This window comes from Coloeus monedula (assembly GCF_965178545.1).
Source record: "Coloeus monedula genome assembly, chromosome: 5".
NCBI classification, from domain to species: Eukaryota; Metazoa; Chordata; class Aves; order Passeriformes; family Corvidae; genus Coloeus; species Coloeus monedula.
In genome coordinates this window covers 256,720-283,812 of record NC_138785.1, presented here as the reverse complement: position 1 = coordinate 283,812, position 27,093 = coordinate 256,720, and the positions used below count along the sequence as shown (strand labels likewise).

General features: G+C 42.6%; 1 protein-coding gene across 2 annotated transcripts; it reads right to left on the bottom strand.

Annotated features, from left to right (window-relative positions):
• Positions 1-487: 487 nt before the first annotated feature.
• On the bottom strand, positions 488-25,863 carry MTHFD2L (methylenetetrahydrofolate dehydrogenase (NADP+ dependent) 2 like; the record flags this gene model as incomplete). 2 transcript variants are annotated; one of them, XM_082282686.1, is made up of 8 exons in its annotated part: positions 488-2,093; positions 9,384-9,509; positions 13,515-13,607; positions 17,364-17,471; positions 18,181-18,333; positions 23,111-23,233; positions 23,570-23,754; positions 25,727-25,863. In XM_082282686.1, 8 exons carry the CDS (start codon positions 25,861-25,863, stop codon positions 1,981-1,983), a joined length of 1,038 nt encoding a protein of 345 aa, XP_082138812.1. In that variant the 3' UTR covers positions 488-1,980. The 2 variants fall into 2 exon arrangements, with proteins under 2 accessions (XP_082138812.1, XP_082138811.1); XM_082282685.1 differs by lacking the exon at positions 9,384-9,509.
• Positions 25,864-27,093: the final 1,230 nt, after the last annotated feature.

Below are 27,093 nucleotides of genomic sequence, written 5' to 3'. Positions count from 1 at the left end.
CTCCTTCTGGATGTTCTTCTGGCAGAGAGCACTCTCACAGATGGCTGTAGTAGCTCCACAGACAGCATGCTGAGGAGCCAAGTCCAGGCCTCACTGGCTGTGCTGTAATGCTAACCCAGCTACCACAGGATAAAGGGAAAAGGCTTGCGATGCACAGTGACCTGCTTGTAGGGCAAGACACATGCAGGCTCGCTCAAGGGACACAAGCACAGTGCCATGAATGGTTATTCTGCCAAAAAACACAGAGATGATCAGAGTTAAATCAAAGAAAACAAACAGCAATGCAAGCAGATGGTCACAGCAATGACTGAACCTGCAGGGTCTCCCATTCACTGCGCTCTGAACACACAATAAACTAAGGGAGAACACAGCCATCCCCCAAACCACACCAACACTCTCCAGCAAGACCAAGGTAACAGTGAACAAGTTTTATTCCATCTTTCAGTCACAGGTTGATCAGTCCAAGTACAGTCTCCATAGGTGCCTTGATCCTCCTACCACTTACATTACCACTTAAATTTGTATTACCACTTACATTTAAAAAGACAAGCGTCTGCACCATTGGTGTTATATATTTAGTAATAGTCTTGTCAAACTTCTGCAAACACTGCACTAAAGCAAACTCTCAGAAAGTCCATCACAAGAACAGTCAGCACGGAAATGATGCTCCACCTTGACTCCTTTATCACAGTAAGTGCATTTTCCCCTTTAAAGGCAATAGAACGTAGCCACAATCCTTTTCCTTCCCCTTTCAAGTTATCTATAGCCCACTAGCAAACACCTAAGGCTCCTAATGAAAATAAATCAGTAATCCCAGCCGAGACAAAAACATGAAGATAGAAGTCCAAACTGTCTCGGGCTGCCTTTAGTGGGAATATCAACACTGCACACACTCAGCTGAACTGGCATCTCAGCAGTAACTCCACTACAACTTTTACATTGCATAGGATTGTTCCAGATCCATCCAGGAACCAGACTTTTGGGAATAGAAACACACTGATCTTATCCTATATGCTCTTCTCTAACCAGCAAAATACAGTGGCCATTGAAGCCAAGGCTTACAACATGAACTAAAAAAAGCCTTCTTCATGCAATTTCAAAAAATAAGAGAACCATTAAATGGGTTAAAGTTCCAACACAAATATTTCATCAGGGATAAAGTTTTGGTTTTCTCCTCCTCTTCACCTCCTGCCCCACTATACATATTGTATGTACATAGTAATTTTAACTACTTTCCACTCAATTCCATTCAATTTAATTCCATTCCATTCAATTTAAGTCAAATTCAGCCTGATGAACTGCTCAGGTTTGAGGAGTTTTTGCAAGATGGGGGTATTATGCATCAAAACAATTTGTCCAGACATGGAAAAAAAAAAAATAATCCCAGCCTCAATTCTAGCTATGTATTCATGCTTACCTCTTGCAGATGTGTAAGGTCAGAATTTCACCAGTGTTCAAGCTTATTTGACTATTTTAAAACATTTACTGAACATTTGCATTCATGCCAACATTATTGCCTGGCCACTGCTGGCTCTAAGTGTTAAAAAAATACCTAAGGACTCTGAACTACATCCAGAGTGCTTAGTGACCTCCGAACCCAAACCACGTATTTAAAAGATATCTAGCATGTCTTAGTTTTTATATTGCTTGAACAGGTCCCAAGTGTTTACAAGATCTTGATAATTGCCCCAATACATAGATACAGTTGTAATTTATGCTTCATTCTTTATTCTCAAACATGTAATTGACCGCCACCACCAACCTGTGGAGGCTGCATCCTCCAAGTCGATTTTGTTCACAGTAAGTCAGTAGGAGGTAACACAAAGTATTTGAACATTTTATAAACCATCAGATTTAACGTACTTGACATGAAAAAATAAATACAATGTAGAAATAAATATATTTGTAGTAAAAAATAAATGTTTTGTGTATCAATAGATAGAATAACTCAGATTCTTCTTCCAAGGTAACCCGTTTGCTCTAGTAAATGAGCTTTTTAGTGACCAGGAGCGTGTTCTTCAGAAGCATTGCAACAGTCATAGGTCCTACCCCTCCCGGCACTGGAGTGATAAAGCCAGCCTTCTTCTTCACTTCTAAGAGAAAAGAGAAAAAGGCATTGACTAAGAATGTTTCCAAATCTTTTTGCCCCTCCACTGCCCACATATACACAAAGGGCTGTGACTGGGCAGGAACGGACAAGCCAAGGCAGAAGCGTTCCTGCAGCCACAGCAGGGATGGAACATGGCCAGGACCAGGGCTGCGAGGTACTTCTCCTAATCTGAATGTATTACCCAGGGCTAGTTCTGGGCCAGGGTTTCACAATCTGCTCCAGCTGATCGACCTGCAGCACACTGCCTTTTCCCCATGGCAGCGCAGGCACTCACACAGCCTGTGCTTGGACAGATGGAAGGTTAATCCCAACAAATTCTTTTGGTAAGGGGCAATTTTTGCCCATGTGACCTGGCTGACCAACTGTCCCAGGAACATCTGGGTGACATGAGGTCAGGATGAACCCAGGAGAGCAGCATGGATGTGCATCACCCCCACCTGCCAGCTGGGACACTGCACCCGCAATATCCAGGAGAGCTATGGAAGCTGGGGATGCCATTCTGTAGGTAAGGAGGCGACCCCCTAACTCTGTGTTCCTGAGGAGCAGCATGCAGAGCAGGAGGCTGCTGGAATTACTGCCATCCATGGCAGCACACCAGCAGCAGCAACATCACCTAGTCAGCCTCTGTCCCCTACATCCTAAAAAGACATCCTGGGATCACAGAAAGAAAATTATAACTGGAGAGGGAGAGAGTACATTTTTCTGTTTGACTTGTTTTTCTGTTTCACAATATAGACAACAAAGACGAGAGTTGTCTTCAAGGAAAAATACAGTTCTAGTGGTAAAATTCCCATTGCAATTTCAGCCATAAAAACTCAGTTCCTCCAGAAAAGATTTCTTACTTTTTAAATCAGTGTTTCTAGAGCACCTAGATTAAACCAGGATGCAAAGGTGCAGGTCTTTCCAAAGTATAACAAAGGAAAATCCTACTGATGAATTAGCTCCAACCATGAGCCTTGTCAGATGATTCAAATTCAGTGTACACCTTGAGTGCATTTAAGTTAACCTGTTTGTATGAGGAATTATTATAATGTAGCAATAAAGCCAGACTTGATATTCTTATCTACTGTGCAAAATGCCATCAACTGGAATTGCAGGTCGTTTGCAAAGGAATTCTGTTCAACTTTGTAGGAACTCACCACAGGACAAACTGCAGCAAGTTATTTGCTAATAATGGTCTGACCAATTGGCATTTTACTAACCTTGTTAATACTGAGAGTTGGGGTTTTTTCAGGTGCCACTGTGAGACATTTGTTAGTTTGGGGTTTTTTTTGGCTTGCTTAGTAATAACTTCTTGGTAAATCACACCCCACTTTCAAAAGCATTGTTTTTTCAAAGGCGCACACACAGGAGACAACTGAGCAAGCATAACTGACACAAACACATTCAATTCCACTGAAGTCACTACAGAGCAGGCTCTGCCTGGCTATGAGAAGAGATTAAGGGATGGAAAACTAGGCACCTGGCTTTGGAACAAACAGGATCACTTGCTACTGCTTTGAGTGTATTCATCTTGAATCTCTTGAACCTATGTGGTGCTTAACTGTCAAGAATAAGGTCTAAAAAATAGGAATATTACAAAAGAATTTGAAAAATTGGATATTGGGGTTTTTGGGAAATAATATTTATTAGATTTGAAGAGTGTGGGGGGGGGGGGGTAAGTGAAATTAATGAAATGCTGTCTGAACCCCACCATGGCAGGGACCTGACGATAGCATTCGCAAAGCTAGTGGTGAATATCTCACTGAACTGAAGAACAGAAGATCAACCCTCATTGAGGAAAGATGGTAATTACTACCAGGAGAGTTTTAATTACTCTGCTGACTGGCACCACCAGATATACTGTTAAAATACATGGAAAGGAAATCAAGCTACAATGCGGTTTTTCTTCACATGTAAAATATAACAAATTAATTAAGATGTCATATGACAGTTACTCTTAATGTTCTCAAACACAAATAATTAGCCTATTTAACAGTCATACTATTTTGAAGTACCTACCATTTTAGATTGGTGCTTACACTTAATACAGTTACTATGAATTCTCAGATTAATGTCATAATGATTGAAACATATCCACATCTGAAGAAAACACAGCCATTAACACAGAAAATACTGTAGTCACTTCAAATTGAAATATGTTTGTTTCCATGGCAATGTTATGTACCTCTTTTTGTGGTGTTACTCAAACTACTCCTACCTTACCTACAAAGAGGACAACCCACAACCAGACCATGCCTTTCCTCAAGAAAGCCTTCCAATGAGTATCAGGTACAACATGCATTGCCTGTGGTGTTAGCAACCCTACTCAGCAGGAAGCACACAGTGCACTATTTTCCCAAGTTACTGGGGAATTCCTCTACCCATATTCAACCATTATGGAAATCCCTGTGGATAGGTGTGGCAGAAGCAAAGTTTTGTGTCAGGTAGCACCTAGATAGCTTATGCACAAAAGCTGATCCAGATTTTTGAACACACAACAGGTGTCTGTGCTGGGGAAACTACCATCTGATAAGTTTCCATTGGTAAGAGTAAATACGGATATGGTGAGTGCAATTTTCCAAGATGAATGCCAGTGACCAAAGTGGGAAGATAGCTTGGCCTCAAAAACACCAATAGATTTTCCTTTCTTCGTCAAGGGAAATAGGCCAAAGCACAGTTCCCAGACAGCACACAAATGTGTGACTGATCTCATGTAGGCAGGTGAGGTGTTGTGCTGTCAGTTCCGTCAGGTCCTGCTTCTGCTTCTCAGGAATAAAGTAACTTTGACCACAGCTTTACTCCTGCTTTCTCCAGATGGGTGCTGGTCTCCCAGGCCTTCTCCTGACAATCTGGAAAATGCAAATCAGATGCCTGTGGGGGAGGAGCTGCTATTTTGCAGCTTCTGTAGAACCTTGAAATCTTCCTTTGATTCTTCAGAAGAAATGAAATGTAGATTGTTTCCTTGAAAAACAGGATCCACTGCTTTGGAAACAGCCCTTCATTCCTAGGTTCCTTTAAAGCTGAGGACATCAGACACCTAATAGGGTTAATCACACAAACCAATGGCAAGTCTCAACCTGAAGGCAGTTCTGGGTCTTGTGCATCTGCATTAAGTGATGCAGAGTAATTCCTGCCTAAGCACTGTTTCCACACGGCTTTACGAGTCCCTGTAAAGCTACACCAGATCCCTGCATCCCTGCAGCACTGCCCAAGTGTGAAATCATGTGCTCAGCAGTCACACTAGATACTCCATGTTCTGCTCCACACATTCTGGGATTCTTCTTGCTATGCACAGTGAGATACCAACCGGCAAGCATCTACCCCATTTCTCAGAGTTCCTTCTTTTTGCTATCCCTGTTTCTCTTACTGCAGCTATTTTTAACTGCAATATAAAGGAAAACCAAGGAATTATGGCCTAGTGCTGTAATTCTAACAGTGCGTATTTCCTCTAAAAGCCGAGCAACAAAGCCATCCTGAGCAGAGAAACCCAACACAAAATGACACACGACAGCTTCTCTGCACTCAGCTAATTAGCACAGACGGGTGAGCGGGATGCTGCCGTAGCCCTGGGATAATCTGCATGGAGGCAGCAGAAAGGCAAGATATCAAAGATTACTTACTGAGGCCCCTGAACAACACCCTCTGCTGTGCAGGAGAACCTCACCTGGGCCATGCAGCAGCTCACTGACACCAGTTAGCCAGCAGCCAGCCTGGCCTTCTGGCTTCTGTCACAGCCTAATGCCAGCCTTCTGATTCATTCCTTGCACTCCTGGAGCACAACAACAGGCAATGGCTCCCCTAATGTCTGCAGGGCAGCAATATGGTGGCATGATTACACAGACTGGGCTCCTCTTCATGGCAAAATGAATGCCACATCTTCAAAATCAACTGAGAAACGAACTCACTAAAGCTATAGCAAAAGAACCTGGAACATCCACTTTCTGTTTTCATGACCACTGTTTGGGAAAGCTGCATAGGGAGCTAATTTGGAAAGGATTCAATTAGTGAGGAGCAGCCTATAGACAGGCAGGTATTGCAATGAACGCGGAGTGGCAGCAAACACCATCAGAAGCAGCTGCTGTCACAGAGCTCAGGTTTCCTGCACACTGCTGCTAAGGTACAAATGAAGGGCCACCACTTCCATTAATTGATTGGATTTGAAGATTATAGTGGTCAATCTCATTCAGAGAAAATGCATCATATAGGCCCATCACCTTGGACCACATCAGGAATCCCTCCCTGCTCATGGTGGCACCCATTTTCCAGAATCTCTTTCACACTGCCAAGTCCAAAAGAACAGTTCTCATGTGTAAAGCCCTCCACTGATACCACAACCACATCACCTAACAAAGATCTTACACAAAGGATTTCTTTTCTACATAGGCATCTAATGAAGACTCAACAGTCCGCACTGCTGTTTGTCAAAAATATGGAAGGAATTGTAAAGAAATACAAGCAACTTCGGGTTCATAGGCATTTCCAGTTCCACTTGCACAGGTGAGCTACTACATTGACGTGTTACTACCCTGCTCTACCAGTCACTCCTGGAAACAATGCTCCACCCAAAACAGCTGTTTCAGCTAAATGTTCTGGGTAAGTTGTTGTTTTATTTTATGTTCCTGGTCCTTGTAGCCCTCCTCCTCCCTTGGCATTATAGCTGTGGCAACAAAAGCCTATAAAACAGTGCCAAGTACACCCACACATGCACTACACTGTTCATGGAAACAGATCTCCCTTTCTGTCACTGAAACTTGCTGCCCAAAAGCAGCTAAAATGGTGCTGGGGATCACATAGGGATGCCACTGCTTCTTCTCCTCCTCCCCGGCACTTTACTCTTCCTCCTGAGTCTCCCAGAAGCCAGAACAGCCCCTCCCTGGACCACAGATTTTGGAAAATTCTTAACATAAACAGGTACCCTCCGTGTGCTGGGGTGGTTTTACATGGAGAGCTGCACATGCAGTTTAAAATACCCCTGCAGTATCAGACTGGGTATGTCAGTGCTTTGCACCTGACCTTCACAGGCACAGTGTTCTCCTGTCTTGTTTTTTTCAGATATCTTGGAATTGCACAGTAAACTGTTCTCGACCGAAAAACTACTGTTTTTTGATGTGGACACAGTTTGGAGCACCAAAATAAAGAGGATATGTGGGGATGTGGGAAATCACAAATACTGTTTAAAGGCATTCCATTATTTTCGCAAATGTGTACACTGAATTTAACAATGGAAGACATGAAAAAGAAGAATTAAAATGCATCCTTTTGTTGTTAAAGAGATAAAAATAACCTTTACTGTCTCACCTACCCTGCAGAGATTAGAAGATGGGATCCAAGTACTGCCAAGATAAGCAACTGAATCAAAACAGCTTCCACCCATCTAATAAACTTGATTTCCACTACAGGAACTTTTCAGCCAGATACCTGGTGAAGGAAGCCATTTCCATCTATTTTTGTAAATGAAATTGAGATTCTGATAGCCCAGTTATACCTCTGCTCTCCCCACAGCCACATTTTTCTCCTAAAGAGATAGATGAAGAGACAATAGACACTGGTGGGCTACGTGATGTTACACAGGTGCCACCTGTCATGCCAGAAATTTATGTGCCTGGCCTCCACCTGCAAAAACCATTTTCACTTAGGCTTAAATATAGATTCAGCCAAGTGAAACAGGGGAAAAGGATAAAATTATTTGCTACACAAACATGCTGGCTTGTTCCATTTCCAAACTGCCAAATCAAATACTTGCCAAGGGTGGTTTACTTGTTAGTGTTCAGAACTGTACACACTGGGATGTTTTTTGTTGTTAAAGAGTTAGTGAAACTTTCACCGATACCAATGAACCAACAACAATTTCCCTTTGGCAATGCACAGTAAAATGCTACTTGCAACTGTAGTGGCATAATCCAAGCTGAAGTTCCTCCCTCTTTTTTGGATCTTCCCTCCCCCCAGGTAAAATCTCTAGAACAACCCACAGCAGACATGACGAGACAGATACAGCGCATTGCTGAAACTCTGAATCACGGCCTTGCCACTGAATCTACACCTTTATTGCAGGCACAAGGTCCCGTGTCTGAAGAGAAACAAACAAGAAGGATGCAGGTTCACGTTTCTCAAAGTTACAGCTTTTGTGCTCCCATACCTGCTAAAGCAAACCAAACATCTGAAAATTCTCTGTACTTTAGTTCAGCTCTGAAAACATAAAATAGAACCTTTTATTTGTGACACCACAGGCAGAATAAGAAAAGAAAAATTTTTCAAGTTGTCTTCCAGAAGATTTTTTTTCCTGGACCTCTGTTGCACACATTCAGTTGCACATTTCCAAATGCATTCCAAGACAGTCGCTCAGCTACACTCATGCAGGTAATTTCACAGGCTTTAACAGACAGGTAACAGGCACGATGAGTAAAAGCAGCAGGGAAATAAGGGAGTGATGTAATTACAAATACAGCTGGCTAAAAACATTCTGAATATAATTAAGCTTTGAGACATTATGCCAGCCAAGATGTTAATAACTGTGAAAAAAACCTGTGGGTGATTTTCATACTTATCAAAATAAGGAACTGTTGAGAACCATTAATAATGTGGGTAAATGCTGTCTAAGCTTCCCACACTCAACTCTGCCAATAAATGCAACAATCCTGCTATTCCAGTCTGGAGCTCCTCCAGAGTAGAGATATTTAATCAGGTTACATTGTGAACTTGCTCTGCAACACATTAAACATAAAAAGATCAATATGTAACAACAATTTTTATCTGCTAGGCTTGCCCGGACCAAGATGTTAAGCAGTTTCAGACGAACCCACATTAAACCTTAGCATAAAGGATATTTCTAAAGCCAAGTTAACATTTTCACAGACAAGTGTAAAGGAAGAGTGCAAAAGGAGGCTTTGAGAAGTTGTGGCTTAATAATAATTGCTACGAACAGCGGGAGAACATATACTTGAGAAAGAGCAGAAATTGTTTTCACGGATTACTTTTGAAACATTTCACAAACTCAAAGGATTAAAGAAACTGGACACAAGCACCTTCTGCACCATACTGCCATAAGAGCTCATCTTTATCTCTTACAGGTTGCTGGTAGCTGTAATTAAAAGTAACACTTCCTCTCCTCTAGCATACCATTTCTTAAGAGCAGATAGGTTTTGTGTTCTTATGTAAGTAAATAAATTATAAAAAATTCCTGAAAATACTGTCTTATTTGAGACACCGCCTAGTCCAAAAATTTACCAGGAGTGAATCCTACAAGCTTCAACATATTTATCCAACAGGTTTGTATAAAGAGTGTTTCACTGACCTTCAAAGTCCACATCCCCAACTAATTTGGTTTTTCCTGTAAGAGGATCATGGATATGGTTGATGCCTACGTCAATCACAGCTGCACCTTCTTTGACCATATCAGTTGTAATCAACTTTGGGATACCTGGAATCATCAACACATATTTAATTACCCTGGCCAGGTAGTCTTAGGTTATAAGTTTTGAATGATATCAAGGGCTGCGCATGCACAGCTATGCATGCACAAAATAGAACAGAATTCTTTCACTTGAATATTTCTTGATACACCCCACACTGGAAACAACTATTCCTCAATTGCATCCAGTTTGTAACTACTACTACTACTACTACAGAAAAGAGAAAAAAACCCAACAAAACCACAAAGAACATCCCACCAAAAGTTGTGCCACGGTTTTGGCACAAGAAAGACACTCAACCAATAAGCAATTTTAACTGTCATGATAATCCCAGCACACAACACTGACCTTCCACAGAGGAAAAAAACACCATTTCTTGCTATTTAGAACAATTTGGGGGACCTCTGCACTTGACCAGAGAGGCCCAGGCCAGGCACTGCACACCTTGTGTGGCCATCTCTGTAGTGTCCTGGGACAGGAGTTTTCTGCTATTATGAAACTCCAGCTAAAACAGCCACAACAAGCCACCTCAGCTTCTTCATATGCACTGTTATTTCTTCAGCACATTTAAATATGAAGCATCTTGATATTCGTCATGAATATGTGCTTCAGTCAGGACCCAGAGAATCGAAAAGGTCACTATAAAGTCTAGATAATGAAATGTATCCATGGCTGCATGACTCCTGTCAGGAATTTCTTCCCTATCGTGCAACTTCCAACTTTCAGTAACAGGAATTTCCAACCTAAAAATTACAATTCACCTTGCTTCTTGAGCAATTCCATCAGTTCTTTGTTCTGAGAAGAATGTTAGAGTATCTCCAAAAAGAGAGTCTGAACTCCCCTCTCCCCATCAAAGCAGTTTTCTCTCAGGTGAGGAGAAGGCAAAAAGGAAAAGAAACCAAATCCATATGGTTTGCAACTGCAGTTTTATTGGAGGGAAGCGCTGGCATAAAAGGCTCTGGCCCCATGTGCAGTGCTGGAGCACAGCCACTTAGTCATTGGGATACAGGCAATACAAGAACACTCTCTGCTCTCCATTTCTCACTCCCCCATAAGACACCCGCTTGAAACTCTACTTCTCATGTTGAGCAAGCCAAGATCTCAAACTCTTTCCTAGCTCATTTGATAACATCTGACTGCATCTCTTTCATCCCCCTCTGATGTAATCCATGGCAACCTGGCTGGTAATTGGATAATGCCTCAGCCTTATGGGGGTAAATGATCTGTGTGTGATAGGGCTGGAAGCGTATTAACGGAAGCTGCACAGTTACACCCTTTGTAAAATGGTTTGATAATAAGCCAAATACTTAACAGCAACAAATGAACTAACCTCCAAACCAAACGAGCATATCTATTTACTTAAGCCTACTTTGCATACCCAGTAGGAAGGGATAAACATTAGAGCAGCTTTTCCTAAAACACACTGACTGAAGAATATGGGAAAACCTTTCACTGGTAATTTTTGTAGAAAATGATGAATCACATTTTAAACAAAGGAAAAACAAGGCCCTACCAAATCCGATTTTAGGTGCAAGGAAACAGCCAATTTCTAAGAAAGCTAACCAGACACCACCTGAATAAAGGGTCTGATTAACCAGCACTTCCTAGACAAGACGACCACAGATCATGTCCCGAGGGACAACGCAAGTAGTCCAAGCAGAAGTTCATCTGGTATTTGGCACAGTCATTATTTTTTGTCTTTACCCCCTCTCCAAACCTTGCAGGCAGATGAGTCTTTCTCTTGGCAGACTGGAAAGTCCAGAGAGCAGGAGCTGCAGGCTGACTGGCTCAAGAGTCCTGCTGCTTCCATCTCTGCCTTGCCTGTCCTGTAGTGGCTCTAGAAGCATCACTGGTAAAGCTGCACTTACACTTCTGCCATGGGGCTGGGCCAATGGCAAAAAGAACAGACTCCATGGGAAGTCTGTATAGGCAGGGATAGCAGGCCAGGATGGGAAATGCTGTGGTGGGATACAAAGTGCCAGGTGTGTGTAACAGGAAACACAACACTTCAGCTAGAAATCCAACAGCTGTGTGGTATTGAAAGGGATTTTAGGGAGGGGTAGGCTGGACAAGAGCAGCATAGTTGGAACTTAAGATGCAAGGAGTTGGGAACGAATGAGAAGGAAGGAATAAACTGCATGGATAGTTACAGTCCAAGTAAGCAGGAAAACTAGTGCCCCAAACCTGGGGGCAAATGAGAGACAGCACACAGAGATGGATCTTCTCACACGCAGGAGTAACAGAGAAGAGAAGCACCTGATTTGAAGTATTACCAAAACCATGAATGGAAGTGAACAGAAAAGCACTCAGAGGTGGTGCTTTTCCACATCAGAACAGACTCACTGCAACAAGTCACCAGTCAGGAGCCAGGATGCAGATGGCTCTTGTAAAGTACTACACAGCAAAAGGAATATTGGTCTTCCATGCAGTGACACACAAAACAGCTCTTTTCCATTTGCACATCTTCTGCAGTGGCCTGTAACAGCAGCTGTTCCAACCTGGCAAGGGTACAAGTTACCTTTTTTGCAACACCCACTGAACAAGTCACCCATTTCCGGGGAGTGTGCACAGTTCTCATGTAACAAAAGGAAGCTTGGAGTGATTCCACCTATCTAAAGCACGACCTTCCCCAGAGCACCCACTGGGGCAGGACTGTGTGCTGTTTGCACAATCCAGCCCTAGGTTTTCTCATCATTCCAAGTATATCTCAAGTTGTGTAATGAGTGTTGTATCACACTCCTGTTACAAATGACACAAGCAAAAAAATGTGAAAGGTAAATATGGCTGAATTGCTACTGGACCGTTTAACTCCAAGCATAAAAAACTTACAAACCATGCTCAGCACAAAAATCAGAAGCGATGATTAAATTGGAAGCAGTGAACTTGGATGAAAAGTTACTGGTTCATTTCCAGTTAGCACACCATTGTTATCTTTTATTCACAGTGGTGAATTCTGCTCAGGTCCACAGTTGAACAATTAGATGTGGGACAAATAAGTTGTTTCTTGGTCCTGGCCTGCCATAGGAAAGAGGCAGTGAAGTTAAACCCTGAAGGAAAGGGCATTTCAACTCAACAGGAAGTGACAAGCTTTAGACTGGTACCTATCTGTCTTCATCTGGAAAATACGTAAGGAATTGGGTCTTGAGGATGAGGAAGAGTGGGAAAGGGAGCAGAAAAGAGGACAGACACAATCCTCTTGTAGTCCTCCAAAATGGTACAAGAGAATGATATCCCTGAGCTGCAGTGGGACCCAGGATTTTACGAAGGTTATAGTAAGTTGGGTTGTTCGATTTTTTAAAATTAATTTGTATTTCTACTTGTAATACCTGTAAACAAATAACAGAGGTTGCCTAGAAGCAGAGTTCTGCTTCTTTCTTTGGGACCGATTAGTCGAACAAAGTATTTCACTTTACATTGCTTTAAGAGTACAGACACTGATCTTTCAGTCCCCTTCCTCTAGGCAATTACCATTCTCTCTCTCTTGACATGATAATTGTAAAAGAAAAAAAAATGCCAGCCATTAGTAACATGGGTTACCAAAACCTCCAGTTAATTTGGCAAGGTTGGCCTTAATTCTAACAGCAGGGGAATGATACCATGGTTTTATGAATGCAGCCTCCAGCTGATTTAAAGTAACCCTCCTGTCAAAATTTAAATGACTCACAATTTTTGCATGGCACAGAGAATGTTTTAATTTACATAATTATACCTGTATAAACTATGCACTGACTGGTTCCCAATCTTGAGTTCACTCTGAAGTCTCCCTAAGGGAAAGGTGTCGCATGTGACGAGAAACAGTTTATGAGTCTGCAAATGTGAAGGGCAAGAACAAAGAGCCAAATCACTTGCCCTTCCTACAATGAGAAATCCTACCCACTGCAACACCCTCAGCAAGCACAAGCACGGGTTATTCAGTGAAACGTGAAACAGCCAGTGCCATGGACACAGACTGCAAAGTCCTCTTTTTAGGTTTGAAATGCTGCAATTGGAGTATCAACAACAACAGGCATTACCTGCAGCAACTATTACTATATCAGCAAGCTGCGTATGGATCTTGAGCTGCTCTTTTGGGGTGTATCTGTGAGTAATCGTCACTGTAGCATCACCTGAAACGGAAGAGAATATCAATTAATTGTCAGATGTACAATGCTATAAAAAGTACAGCATTTACTTTCAGGTGCAAATTACTTACTTTGGTACATTAACAACAGTACGTATGATCAGATTTGTCTTGGGATGTGACGTTTAAATCAGCATAGGCAGAACACTCACAACTCTTGCTGCTCACACATATGACAAAACCATTTGTTCTTACAAATTCTCCCTGGATGAATTCATTTATATACTGTGGACTGAATTAGCCCTTCCACGGCTTTGTTACATTCAGTGGAACTCCAGAAAGCAAACCCAGCATGGAATTCAGTGTCTGCTTTATCACGCCCAGTTTGTAGAGGGTGCCACAAGACTCAGCTGTTTGCCACAGACCAAAGCTTCAATACAAGATCACCAGCAGAAGCACAAGAAACACACATCCTTCTGGGCAAACTCAAAACACCTGGGGCTGCTCCTGCAGACACCCACATTTCTTGGCAAGAGCTACGAATAAACCCTCCCAGCAAGACATGAATAACCCTTGTGCTGTTTGATGGAGATACTGAGGAGAGACCATGACATGAATGGTCATGGGGAGAGGATCTGAAGTCTCCTACTGCATCCAACAGCAGGCCTGGTGCTCCCTGAAGGACTGCCCAAGCAAGCAGCAAAGATAACAGCTCTCAAAGAAGACCCTTCCCAACCCTCTCTGCAATTATTTGTACTGCACAGTGTTCAGGTGTTATATACCCCCATCTCTGCCTTCCACTCATCACAGACACCTAGGCCACGTTATTTGCCATTAAACTAAAACCTTTTGCCTTCTCAGACATCACCATCACATCTGCTTCCTTTGGAATGTGTCTGACTGATCTAATCTGTGCCTCTCATCTCACTAACTCTCTCAGTCATCTCATCTTCAATTTTCCTGTGCTCTGACTTCTCTGCTTTTTCCCCTCACCTTTTACCCCTCTTCCTCTACAGTGCACATGATCTCCCCAAAGACAAGCAGATCAAGACATTTGCAGATAATGAAAACAGAAAAAGTACAGGCTTAAAAAAAATAGAGGAGTTTTCTGACACCTGCTTTAAGTAAAAGAAGTATGTCTTGCCCAAAATCACAACCATTACTCAGCAGAAAGGTTGAGAAAAACCAGTGGATAAAATCCAAAGTTATAAAGTTATCTCCGAGTAATAAAAGAGGTGCTAATTTGCCACTCAGATTTTAGTGAGGAATGTGTCTGTAGTCAGCTCCTGAAACCAAGTAATTGCTTTCACTATCAAAAAGGAAAGGAGAAAAAAAGGGGAAAAGAAAAAAAAAAAAGCCCCTACCTTGAGAATAGCAGTCCAGAAGCTTACAGACACCTCAGAAAGGGGAGGTTTTCCATTTATTTGTGATCATGCCCAAACAGAAAATAAACAACTATTTTTACACTGCTACTTCTGCTGAAAGAAGAGGAATATATTTAACAATTAAGATTCCACATCGTACTCCCAAATCAATTCCCTAGCTTATAAAACAGAGATAGTCTCTTGACCTGCACAGAACATTATTTATTATGGAAGGGGTTCACACAGATTTTCCATCTGATCAGATATTGCCACCTGCAGGACATGAGTGTATCTACATTAAAAAATCACAAATTAAGACAGTCCCCAACTTTTAATTTCTGTTCATAATCTATTTAAAAAACCAACCAAAACCTTCAACAAAAAAAGAAATAAAAAACAGTACCACAGACACACACCCCTTGCATAATTTCTCAATATTTAATCAAGTATTTAATCAAATCAGCCCAATTGCTGAAAAAACTCTTTCTTAACTGATAACCTGAGAAAGTTCATTGTCAGCATTTCATTGTAGGTCTTCTCTGGTCCCTATCCTCCTAAGTTAAAAAAAAAAAAAGCTGAAACCATGGCCTGGCCTGCCTTCCTTTCCACATGCCATCCAGGCCGGTCTCTTGCTGTTCACAGCACAAGCAGAAATTAAACCCAAGTGCAGAAGATGAACCAGATCTTCAAGGAGAGCCCCATCTGTGAGCCAGGGAGGAAAACTCCACCAGATCATCCCAAATACATTAGTATTTATCATCATGTACACAGCGTATGCATATACAGTTAATGCCAGCTCATTATCAGAGAAGTACCCATGTTCCTTTGTTTTCTCATTGCCAGTTGCTTTATACTGGGTACCAACACTTAGCAGACTGGAAAACTAGAAAACTACCTAAGAAATAAATCCATTTCTTCAGATTAGGCAAAGATAACTTTGATGAGTTAACTCCTTCTGTACCTAGACTCCAGTGTCAGTAAGGGACTATCTGAACGTTCTTCTGACCCTACATCAAATATGTGACATACTTAGAACCACTGGCAATGCCAGCAAACAGGGAAGTCATCTGCCATGTCAGGAACCAGAACACTGGCAGACCATGAAGCACCACAAAAAACTCATGGACTGGGCCCCCAAAACAAGCTGCACTACCAGACAGTCAAAGAAAATCCAGGACACAAGACAACAAAACTGAGCCGTGGATCCAATCAACTCAAAAGCTGGAAGCTGCAAACAGTATTCAGTTACTGCTAAAAACCGTTCAAGCAGCTGCTGTGGGTTTTGCAACAATCTGCTGAAAGCATCACAGGTCACTAGGTCTCCTCATTTCCAGCTGGGAAATGTGTAAGTAGTTTGTAACATGACTTTGTGTTGTACCAAGCCTACTTCAAACATCAGCTGCACTGCCAGTAATAAATGTCACCCAGTATTTGCAGCAAATGGCAAAAATGCTACTAATTTTTGTGGGAATGAGGATGAGACCAGAACTATGCATCAATGGTAATTACAATTCAAACACTGAGAGAAGTTCCAAATAGCAACTTTCCCACAGAGGCTGAATGGAAAAACCAACTCTATGATTAGTATAAAGCTTTTAGTGTTTTATTATATTAATAACAGATTTCACTGGCTCCAATTAAATAGGCCTGGGATTAAATGTCCATGTTTACCTCATCTGTGCACACCACCATGGCAGTTTCTAACATCAAAATGAAGTTGCAAAAGGGTAGCATTCTATCTACATTATATTTGCTTTCATTTCTGCAGCGCAATTATATCAGCACATGTAGGCTTCTGTAATTAGAATTACTTAAAAATATTTCCATCACACCACCCCATTTCCAGGGGGATATAAACTGCGCTGCAGAAATATCCCCCAGGCTAACATGTAATGACAGAGCTCACACTGAAAAGTTCCTTGGTTGGTCATTTGGGTGTTTTCATAAGCAACACCTCACTGACATAGCAGAACTCAAGGGTCATGTCATACCTTTTTTTTTTTATTCATACATAAATGTATACATGTGTATTTGTATATATATGTGGATGTGTGTGCTCATGTGTGTATGACAAATTAAATCAATATGGAACAAGCATGAGGATAAGGCATATAGACAGCTACACTGTATAAACATCACGGGAGCCTCTGCAGCTCTTCAAGGCCTCACTGTCAGTATTACCTTCAAAGATCAGTGCTGACTGTGTTGAAATAGTAGCTGTTTCAAATGGAGGAGGAAATGATGGCTTAATACCAGGAAAAGTCAAGTCCAGAAACTGCTCTCCTGAGAATAAGTCAGGGAATAGCAAATTTATTTTCTTGCTCTGGTGGCAAGTATTGACAAGAGTGGAAAGCTTTCTCTTTAATCTGAGTCCTCTAGTCAGCTTTATTTTCAGGACTTCACAAATGGAAACACTGGGACAACATTCCTGGACTTACCTCCAGGCCTTTCATGCTCTCCATCAGTATGTAAAAGCATTGAAATAGGCATTCCAACATTCTTAGATCTTCCAGCTACAAGAACATTTTTCCCAAATGTTTGTATTCCTTGTGGGGAAAAAAAAGAATAAAAAATTATATTCTACTATTTTGATGCATCTAAACCCTTCTTCCCAGTCCCCAAGACAGAATCATTTGTTGTTGTGGACTGCTGACATCAATATGACGTGAAAACCCACAAGGCTGAATTTGAGGGATGAACCCACAAAACAACTTTCAGCTTTCACCTTGGAGAAAGAAAATTGACAACTCATTTGGGTTATCTGAATCACCCTTAGCAAGGACTTAATTTCCCTATTCCAGCCACAAAGGTAAGCACTTAGGTCTACCTAAGAGCATGTACATTCTAAATAAAAAATGACAACTATACAACCCATATGCATTTTTCCCCTTCTAATACTGAATTAAGTGCCCCCATTTTTTGTTCTTGTTTCCTCCCCCTTCTCCACAAGAACTTACGCATTCAAATCTTCTATTTGACAAATAATCAACAACAGCACAGAAAATTCCCTGCAAAACTATAAAATTCACAAAGTTACTCAAGTGTTCCACCAAGTACTATTGTCTACACTTAATTAATGGCACAAGATCCCCATCTATGTGGCAACTCCTTATAATTCAGATTAATACTCTAAATGTTTGTTCGTCAGTCAGCCCAATGCATTTCGATAACCTAGACCTTTTAGCTCACACCTGAGTTAATCCTTTTTTCGTCTCCCAGGATAAAAAGAGTTTCGGAACAGCTGGAGTCTCTTACCTGTCCGTTTTATGATTTCCCAGACAGCAGCAGCGGTGGCAGGGATTATGGAAGGCTGATCAAGACACAGACGTCCAATATTCATGATATGGAATCCATCCACATCCTTCTCAGGGGCGATGGCGTTACAGACTGTCCGTTCATCTATGTGATCTAGGAGACACACAGCTCTCAACTACAGCCACTTCATGTGTCAGGTGCCATCAACACCACCAGAGTCATTACAAAGACAAACACACGGCCCGGATCTAGCCAGGGTAATTAATTACTGTTCTTGATTGAACAAACTACACTCCCCCTAAAGGGAGCAGTTACAATTTCACGTTTTCCAGCAGTTTACTGAAAATTAGGTTACGGCATTTGTCACAGTGTTAATACAACAGATTCTGTCAAAATATGAGAGCCCAGTACTCAGCTGAGAATGAGGACAGTAACTGTAAGAAGAATGTTTAAGCAAGTCACTTCAGAGTCTCTTCTGCATTCTGGAAGTCTTAAATATGAAGTGGCTCAAGAACCCCAACAAACCACAGGAGAACAGTTTATATGTATTATTCTGATTTCTAAGCCCGCAAAGGATACATGACCTAAGTTTTAAACAAATACATGGAAATCTCAAGCTGAAATAACTTTGCAGGTCTAGCTTTCCTTTTCCAATAATACCGTTGGTTTTAGTCAACTGTTAATCAGTAGGACCAAAACACATCCTACTTCATTAGAAAACTGAGAATACACAAAACTGTTTGATATCGGTGATCTCAAAACACTAAATATGCCTTAAATGGCATTGGCCTGCACATAATTTAGTATTCATAGTGAATATTTTTCATATGCACTAATGATATGGGATTAAGCTTACACTGCTTAAACATTAGCAGTGATTAAGAAAAAATGTGTATTTGCCAGACCTCTCTCTGCACAGTTACAAATCCAGGCATAAACCCGGAACACATAACAACACTCCACAGGAACAGCTCCACATCCCATACTGACCCACGGCCTGCTGAGACACCCAAAATGGCTGGGACCAACCCACAGCCTGCCCCAAAATGGCTGTGACTGACCCACAGACTGCTGAGAGCCCCGAAATGCCATCAACTGACCCCATGGCCTGCTGAGAGCCACAAACTGGCCATCACTGACCCACGGCCTGCTGAGAGCCACGAAATGGTGGCAAATGACCCACAGCCTGCCTCAAAATGGCGGTGACTGACCCATGTCCTTACCCAAAATGACAGTGACTGACCCACGGCCTGTGGTACCCCAGACCTGTTGAAAGTTTTTCTCCGGGAGAAAGTCAAGCTGACCCCCAGAGAGGCTGAACGGGGAGAAAGCCACTGACTGTCTGTGGGTTAATGACCAGTTTCTTATTGAACCTCCTGAGAATTTGGTTGTCTCTGGCATGCACCAATAAGAGTGAATCAAACTTCCTTCCCCTAAACCTGACAAGTGGGCTGGGGCTTTACAATTTTCATCTCAGAGTGACTGCTTTTTGCATCTTTTGCATCATCCATTCTAGCCACAACCTGAACAGAATCCTGCAACTGTGTGGCAAGATATCCCAGCGTCCAAGTCAGAGAGCACTACAGGAGGTGTCAAAAAAAACAAATAAAGGAAGATGAGTGTCAATAAGGAAATTCAGATGTTGGCAGTAAAAATATTTTAGAGACATAAACAGGATGCTTTAATTTAGTAGGTTTTTGTGCTATTGCATAAAAAGGAGCTGGATAATTAAAAGATATGCACGTTATAGAACTTAAACCATGGTAATCTCCTGTTAAAAGATTTCTGATTAAAAATCCCCTAGAGTTAAACCAGGCTGCTATGATTTACAATTTAATTCTCCATTCTTTTACGAGAGGAAATTTCCTTCTGAATCCTAATGAGAAAAGACTGTGGAAATTAAGGTATTAAGTACATTGATGAAAGAGTCTCTTAGAACTGAAACTTGCCTCACAGAGACTGAAAGCAACCTTGTTTTTATGTCAACTTGGGGATTAAAAAAAAAACAAGAAAGAAATTTGGAGTAACCTATTAAATGGCTTTTGCAAAAGAGAACTTGTTACCCTTAGGCAAGTCAGTTGTTCATCGAACACAAACTTGGCAGCCATGCTTTTCCTTGCACCTGGGATGAGCAGAACTGCTCTGAAAAATATCTCCTCCTCACTGTCTGTCTTTAGCTTCCCAGAAACACACAGATAAGAGAAACAATTATGTAAAAGGAAAAAAAAATCATGCTTTACATGGATATTTTCCACACTCAAAAGTGATTTGCAGAATTTCAGAACAGAGTTTACAGTACTCGGAAGAAATGCAGCTGCACAGCTGGGGACAAGTGAGCTGTGGGCCTGAGAAGAGGATGTGGACACCTTCCTTCTCCTTCAGAGACGCTTTCAAAACACTGTCCTGGACAAGCCACCCCCAGACCAACAAACCAATCAACCCAACTCAAACTGTGGAGACAGTCACTGTTAACGAGCAGAGTCTGTTTGCCTCAAGAAATGCATTTTCCTGGTTTGCTTCCACATGCCTTCTTTATTTTCAGAGGAACAAAACAATTCCTTAATTATCTTATTGTCAGTCTCATAAAACACCAACTGATTCCCGTACAAATTTCCTTGCTGTCATTCCAAGCCACTCTCCAGGCCAAGTTCCTCTCTGCACTCCCCCTCTCCCGTGTTAGCTAAACTTGCAGGACTACACTGGGCATCACTTGCCAAGCAGCACCAGCTTGCACACACAGAAACTCCTATTTACACAACAAACAACATCTGCCTCTGGTGCTGGCACATGAAAAATAAAGGCTGGTTTTCAAAAGGGAAGACTGACGAAAATAAAAACATAGCACAAAAGGGATTTGAAAAAATACTGTATGGATTTTCATCTTCTGTCTCAAATAAATTAACATTACATGGCCATCTCCCAGGCAATTCAAACTAAGATACAGGAAAGTCTCCAGAAAACCATCACAAGTAATGCACTCAAAAAGTGCACAGAAAAGAAGTTCCCCTCAGACAAAGATGACAATCCTCAAAGTTAAGTTGCCCTGGCTTACAAAAGTGCAACACAACAAAGCTATTTCTGATTCCATTTTTAACCCCGTGTTGATCAAAAGCCACACCTTGTGTGGTTTACTGCAAAAAAACCCAAACCCCACATGACAACCTCAATTCTGGAATAAGCAGCCTCCACTGATAAAGTTTTCATAACTTCTTGGCTTTGTCTCTTTCCATTACAGGGCAAACAAAAAACAAATTTGGAAAATGAGCTAACTTAGCCTTCGGTCCTTTAGTTTATTAAGTTCCTTTGAGGAAAAAAAAAAAAAATCAGTTATCTGAGTTATATTTGACATCTGTTATGGAAAGAATTTCCTGAACATCTCCAGCTCATGACAAATTGCACATTTAACTTTACTATACAGACACTGCAATATTGACAAACTTCTGCCACGGATTAAATTATTCTAAGGCTTTTCCTAAGGCAAGCAACAGCCAAGCCTGATAGGCTGGATGGAGGCTAATAAGTCTTCACGTAGTTATCGTGACAGATGTGTCACAGCTCTTGACAGGAATCTTCAACCAATTATTTTAGGGCTTCAGCATTTCAGTGTAGAAGCATCAGATGTTTCAATTGACACAGCTAGAGCTATCTTCAGGCTTTTTTGCCTTTCTCATGCTGACCAGGTTTAAATTCACTACATTTCAAGACTAAAGGAAGTTCTGAACTGTGCACTGATGAAAGCAGACAGCTCAAGAGCAGACTGTGCTGACCTGATATCGTCCTCAAAAACAACAAACGCATTTCTGCAAGTGGTACCCAACCATTTCCCTGAGCACCCACACCAGTAAGACAAGTGACACAGGAGACCTCCCGTTTCTGGGGAACGCAGCACTGGACTGCGAGTCCACTGTACAAGCCTGCTTCCTTTGCTCCAGGCTTCAGACAGGATGATTTCCATCCCTAGGCTGTCAGTGCTCCATCTTTTGCAGTTCTCATTGCTGCAATGAAACTTTTGTTAATTACAGTACCTGCTGCTGCTAATCTCTGTTATTGGTAGAGCTGTTTGTTCAAAGGAAACAGACCACATTCCATCAGCTCCTGCCTTGATGGCCAAGATGTGGCTCCTTACTTGCGTTATACTTCCACCTTGTGACAAACTTATTTCAGTGCATGGCCCATTTCAGGCAGCTTTCATTTTAGCACCAAGGGCAAACCCTCCTCATCACGAACACTGCTGTTCATTACAAATACAACCAAAACATTTTTTCCTCCATAACTCTCAGCACCTGCCCCAGTTTTGCTGTTTTATAGATACAAAAGAGTTTCAGTTTCATTTTTTTTCTTTGCAAGTTTTATCACTGCAAAAATACCACTTTGCCAGCTACTCCCCAGTGATACCTCAGTGAGATTTTATAACAAATTACGAGAAGGGAAATAAAAAACCCAAGAACTTAGTCAAGGCTTTTAGGACCTTCACACAAAACTCACCTGGAACATTAGGGCCAGAACAGAAAACATAAATAAAAGTTTAAGGCAAAACCTGGAATCTCTATGAGAAAGTCTATAGCATCATCTCCTACATAGCATAATTTTGCATGATACAGGGGATGAAAGTATGTAACTCAAGGCAAACCAGTGCAACATGCTAAAAAAATACAGGTAATTCAACTGGATAAATTATGTGAAATGCCCTGAAACACCATTCTGACGGATCATTAAAACAGGCAAGATTAACATACAAAATTATTCTCGGGGTTTCTTTTTAAAATGAACTGCAGGTTCAACAAAACAATTGACATCTCAAGTAAACCTTCATTATGCATGTCCTCTTTCAAGAGCTTATGTCCCTAAGGTACATGTGCAGTCCAGAACTATTAAACTCTTTCCTCTTACATGGACTGTATATGAGGAGTGGGACAAAGCTGTCACCTACCTGGGAGAGGTAGCTGAACTAATAAACCACTAACTCTTGAATCCTTGTTGAGTTTTGCCGTCATATCCAAGAGCTCTTCCTGTGAAATGTCTTTAGGCCTCAGTATGATCTCACTAGAGATGCCTGATAAAAACAAGCAACAGAAGACATGTCAGAATAAGGAAATTGAGCGATGTGCAGCTTAGTCATTTAGTCCAAAAAATCTGTCTGATGCTTAACAAGTGTTTCCTAGCAACATTTTAAGACACAAAATGAAACTTATGGCTCCCATTCAAATCACATTAAAACTACCTTCTTCATATATCCATGCAACTTCTTTTCTTTAGGTCCATCAGAAAATACATGGAAGAAATTAGTGCAAAATTTATTTAAGACAGTAAGGGGATTCCTCCTGCTTTATTTTTCTCTTTTTAAACAAGAGCATCATGCACGTCCCAAAGGATGACTTATATGACATACCCACAGCTGCAGCTGCTTTTATCTTGTTCCTGACATAGATGTGACTGGCTGAATTGTCTCCTACTAATATGACAGTGAGGTGAGGCCTCTGGTTCCCAGCGGATATCCACGATTCTACATCCCTTCGAACTTCTTTCAAAACCTGGTGAGCAAGCTTTGTCCCTGAGATAACGGTTGCTTCGTCACTATAAAGACAAAAAGATACACATTATTTAGGTCTAAAATTTCGCCAAGAAGACACATTTAAGTGTGTGATCTACCATTTTAAACACTGCCAAATGTTTTGATTCATTTGCTAGCATTTAAAATGTTATTTGAAAAACATTAACACACTACAAATCTACATGGGAAGTGTTTCCCCACTCTCTTACTGAAGAGCAGGGATGTGCCATCAGTGCACACGGAAAAGGAGCTCACCAGCCACAACTCACCTTCCCAACACACATAGCCAGCCACGTAAGCTTACATGAACTCCTGCATTTTGGAATAAAACATGAGAACATTCTTATGCCCTTAGGTTTTACTGGCTTAAGGAACATTTACCCACTTCCTTCCCCAAACTTCCTTAAAAATGGATTTGACATGGGATTATTTACACTACTCTTTTGTCCAAGCCTCAGTGGTATGAATAGTTCTCATATTTCATAGCTGCTGGGAAGGAAGATGGTAAATACCATTTCTCACATCTGTAAAATACAAAAATAGTAAATACTGAAATATGTTGATGCTTCTTAGGTTTAGAATCTAAATAGTTTAAGTCCTTTGATGGAAATATCATACAAGAACTGCATGAACAAATACAGCATCGCCCGTACAGAAAGCTTATGCTGCAGCAGGCTATTCAAGACACTGAAACTAAGATGTGAATTATTATTATTTTAAATTTTATATACATTAAAATCTTGACCAGGTGTTGGTCAATGACAGGTTTGATGACAGATTTGTGACAGATTTCATGATCAAGTTAAATGACAGACTTAATATGTGTTACTACACCACCCTGTCCCACTGTTATCCCACCCACCCATGGATGCTCTTACTCGGAACACAGAGTGGATTTACAACAAAAAATTCACGTCCTGAATTCTTCTTGTTTATGAATTCAGTGACTCGCAGGACATGACAGAAACAAAGATCTGAGCTGCTACTTTAGATCAATTTGTGCACTAAAAGCCTGAGATCATATCGAGCATCACAACAGGACCTTACATGTCCCATATATACCACATGAACACCTCTGGAAATTTTTAGTGCAGGAACATGTATGTTTTGCAGAACTGGAAAGAACAGTTACTAGCAGCACAGAACAGAAGTAGGATATGCACTGATCAAGAAATACCGCTATTTCTCCCAAAACTGGCAGAATAAATTCTTGATACACAGAACAACCAAGGTGTCAGATGCTTATTTCATCCTGTTCAGCTCACTTATCTTTTCTTTCTTGAAATCACAAAGACAGTGCTGTCAGCATAGGCACTGCTGATCCACTGAATCTGTTCAGTCAACTTTCAGCCAGGAATTAAGGCAATTACGTATAAATGAAAAGGTTGACAAGCAGGAGCTCAGAGAGACCCTCCCATGCACACCCAGGCAAGAACTCAGAGCTGCAGTGCTGCAAAACCAACACCAGAATCTCTGTGCAGGCAGTGCAATAAATTAAACACAGGGGATGACTGCTGTCGGCACACTGATCCCCACTGCACCAAAGCATGCCCTCTTTGCCACCAAATGATGAATATATACAGTAATTCTGTATAAATCCACTGACAAGCTCTTTAAGTTACCAAGAGCAAGCAAATGTGTACTCACAGACTCCCCTCTGGGAGTGGACAGGAAGGTCACATCGCAAGGGCTACTTCAGTTTCAGGGGCACTGCTTAAATCCCCGATGGATCACCAAGGCCAGGGCCGCCGCCCACTCGCCGCCCGCCCTCCCGCTGCTTCTTCCCCATTTTCCCGGGAAGAACCGCGGAACGCAGCGGGGATCCGAGGGCATCCACACCGAAGGGAGATCGCGGGGGACCCGAGCCCGCTGATCCCTCAGGCGTTTCGCGCCCTTTGGACCCGCCGCGCCATGAGGGGTACGAGGATGAGGAGGAGGATGAGAAGGAGGAAGGAGGAGAATGAAGAGGAAAAAGACCCGATCGGCTCCGCGTACCTGGCCGCGCTACGAGGGGAGCTGCTGGTGCTGCGAGTGAGGGCTCGCCACCGCCTCAGGGGGGCCCAGCCCGGGCGCAGCAGCGCGGCAGGGGAGAAGGAGGCAGAAGAGAACAAGGCTGTAGCGGCCGCCGCCATTTCGGTCGGTCCCCACGGACGCAAGCGCCGCCGCAACCAAGCGACGAAGGGAGGAGGCGGGGCCACTGCCGGCAGCGGGATCGTGGCGGGGCGGGCGGAGCTCAGGGACGAGCGGAGATGATGGAAGGGCCGTGCTGGGGGCAGGAGATGCTGAGCGACGCGCGGCGCTCTGGGCAGGGCGGTGCTAAGGGCCGGAGATGGTGAGGACGGGCGGACCTGAGGGACGGGAGATGCTGAGGCACGGGCGGAGCCGCCGGTCGACGTGACAGGGACGTCGAGCCTCACAGAGCAGCTGGAGCCACGCAGACGATACCCCCAAACCCGGGCTTCGGCTGCAGCCTTTGGCTCCCGTGAGCTGCTGTTGCCCTCGCAATTGGGAGTGGGCAGACGCAGAGCTCCACAGACAAGAATCGATGTCCCTCATAGTTTTTCCCTGCACCCTCGTGTGTTCTGAGGAGAAAGTCTAATGGAATTACTTGCAACTTGCATAATGGTGCCTTCTGTCACGTTCAATGGTAGATTTTATAGTAAAAAATTCGTCTGTGCAGAGTGGAAGAAGAAAACAAGCCGAGATCTGAAATAGCATATAAAAAACATGCCAAAACAATAACAGCACCCTCACAGCCTCCTGACAGTGGGCAAATTCCCTTATAAAGTTGGGAAAAGCTTTGGAAAGATGTGTCAGCTTAGTGAGGCTCCATGTTCTGCTATGGTCCTGGCAAAGTTTTTGTTGAGTTAGGTGTTTCCAAAAGGAATGTGGCTCAGGTGCTTCCACAGACAGTGTGCGTGCCGGGTTTTAATGGCTTGTCCTTTCTAAAATAATATTCTTATCAAATTATACCGTAACATAAAAACACCCCATTGTCCGCCCGTCCCTCAGCACCGCCCTTCCCTCAGCATCTCCCGTCCTCAGCATCTCCCGTCCCCCGCGCACCCGGTCCTGCTACTTGTCCCGGCTCTTCCCCTCGTCGCTTGGTTGCGCCGCCGCTTCCACCTGTGGACACCGACCGATATGGCTGCGGCCACCACAGGGGTCTCCTCCCTCCTTCTGCTCCCTGCTCTGCTGTTCCCGGGCTGGGCGCCCAGGACCGGCTGCAGGCGAACCCTCACTCTCCCGACGCCCCGCGCCGGCTGCAGCGCCAGCAGCGCCCCTCGCAGAGCCGCCAGGTACGCGGCGCCGAGCGGGGAGTTTTCCTCCTCGCTCCTTCCTCATCATCCTTCTCATCCTCC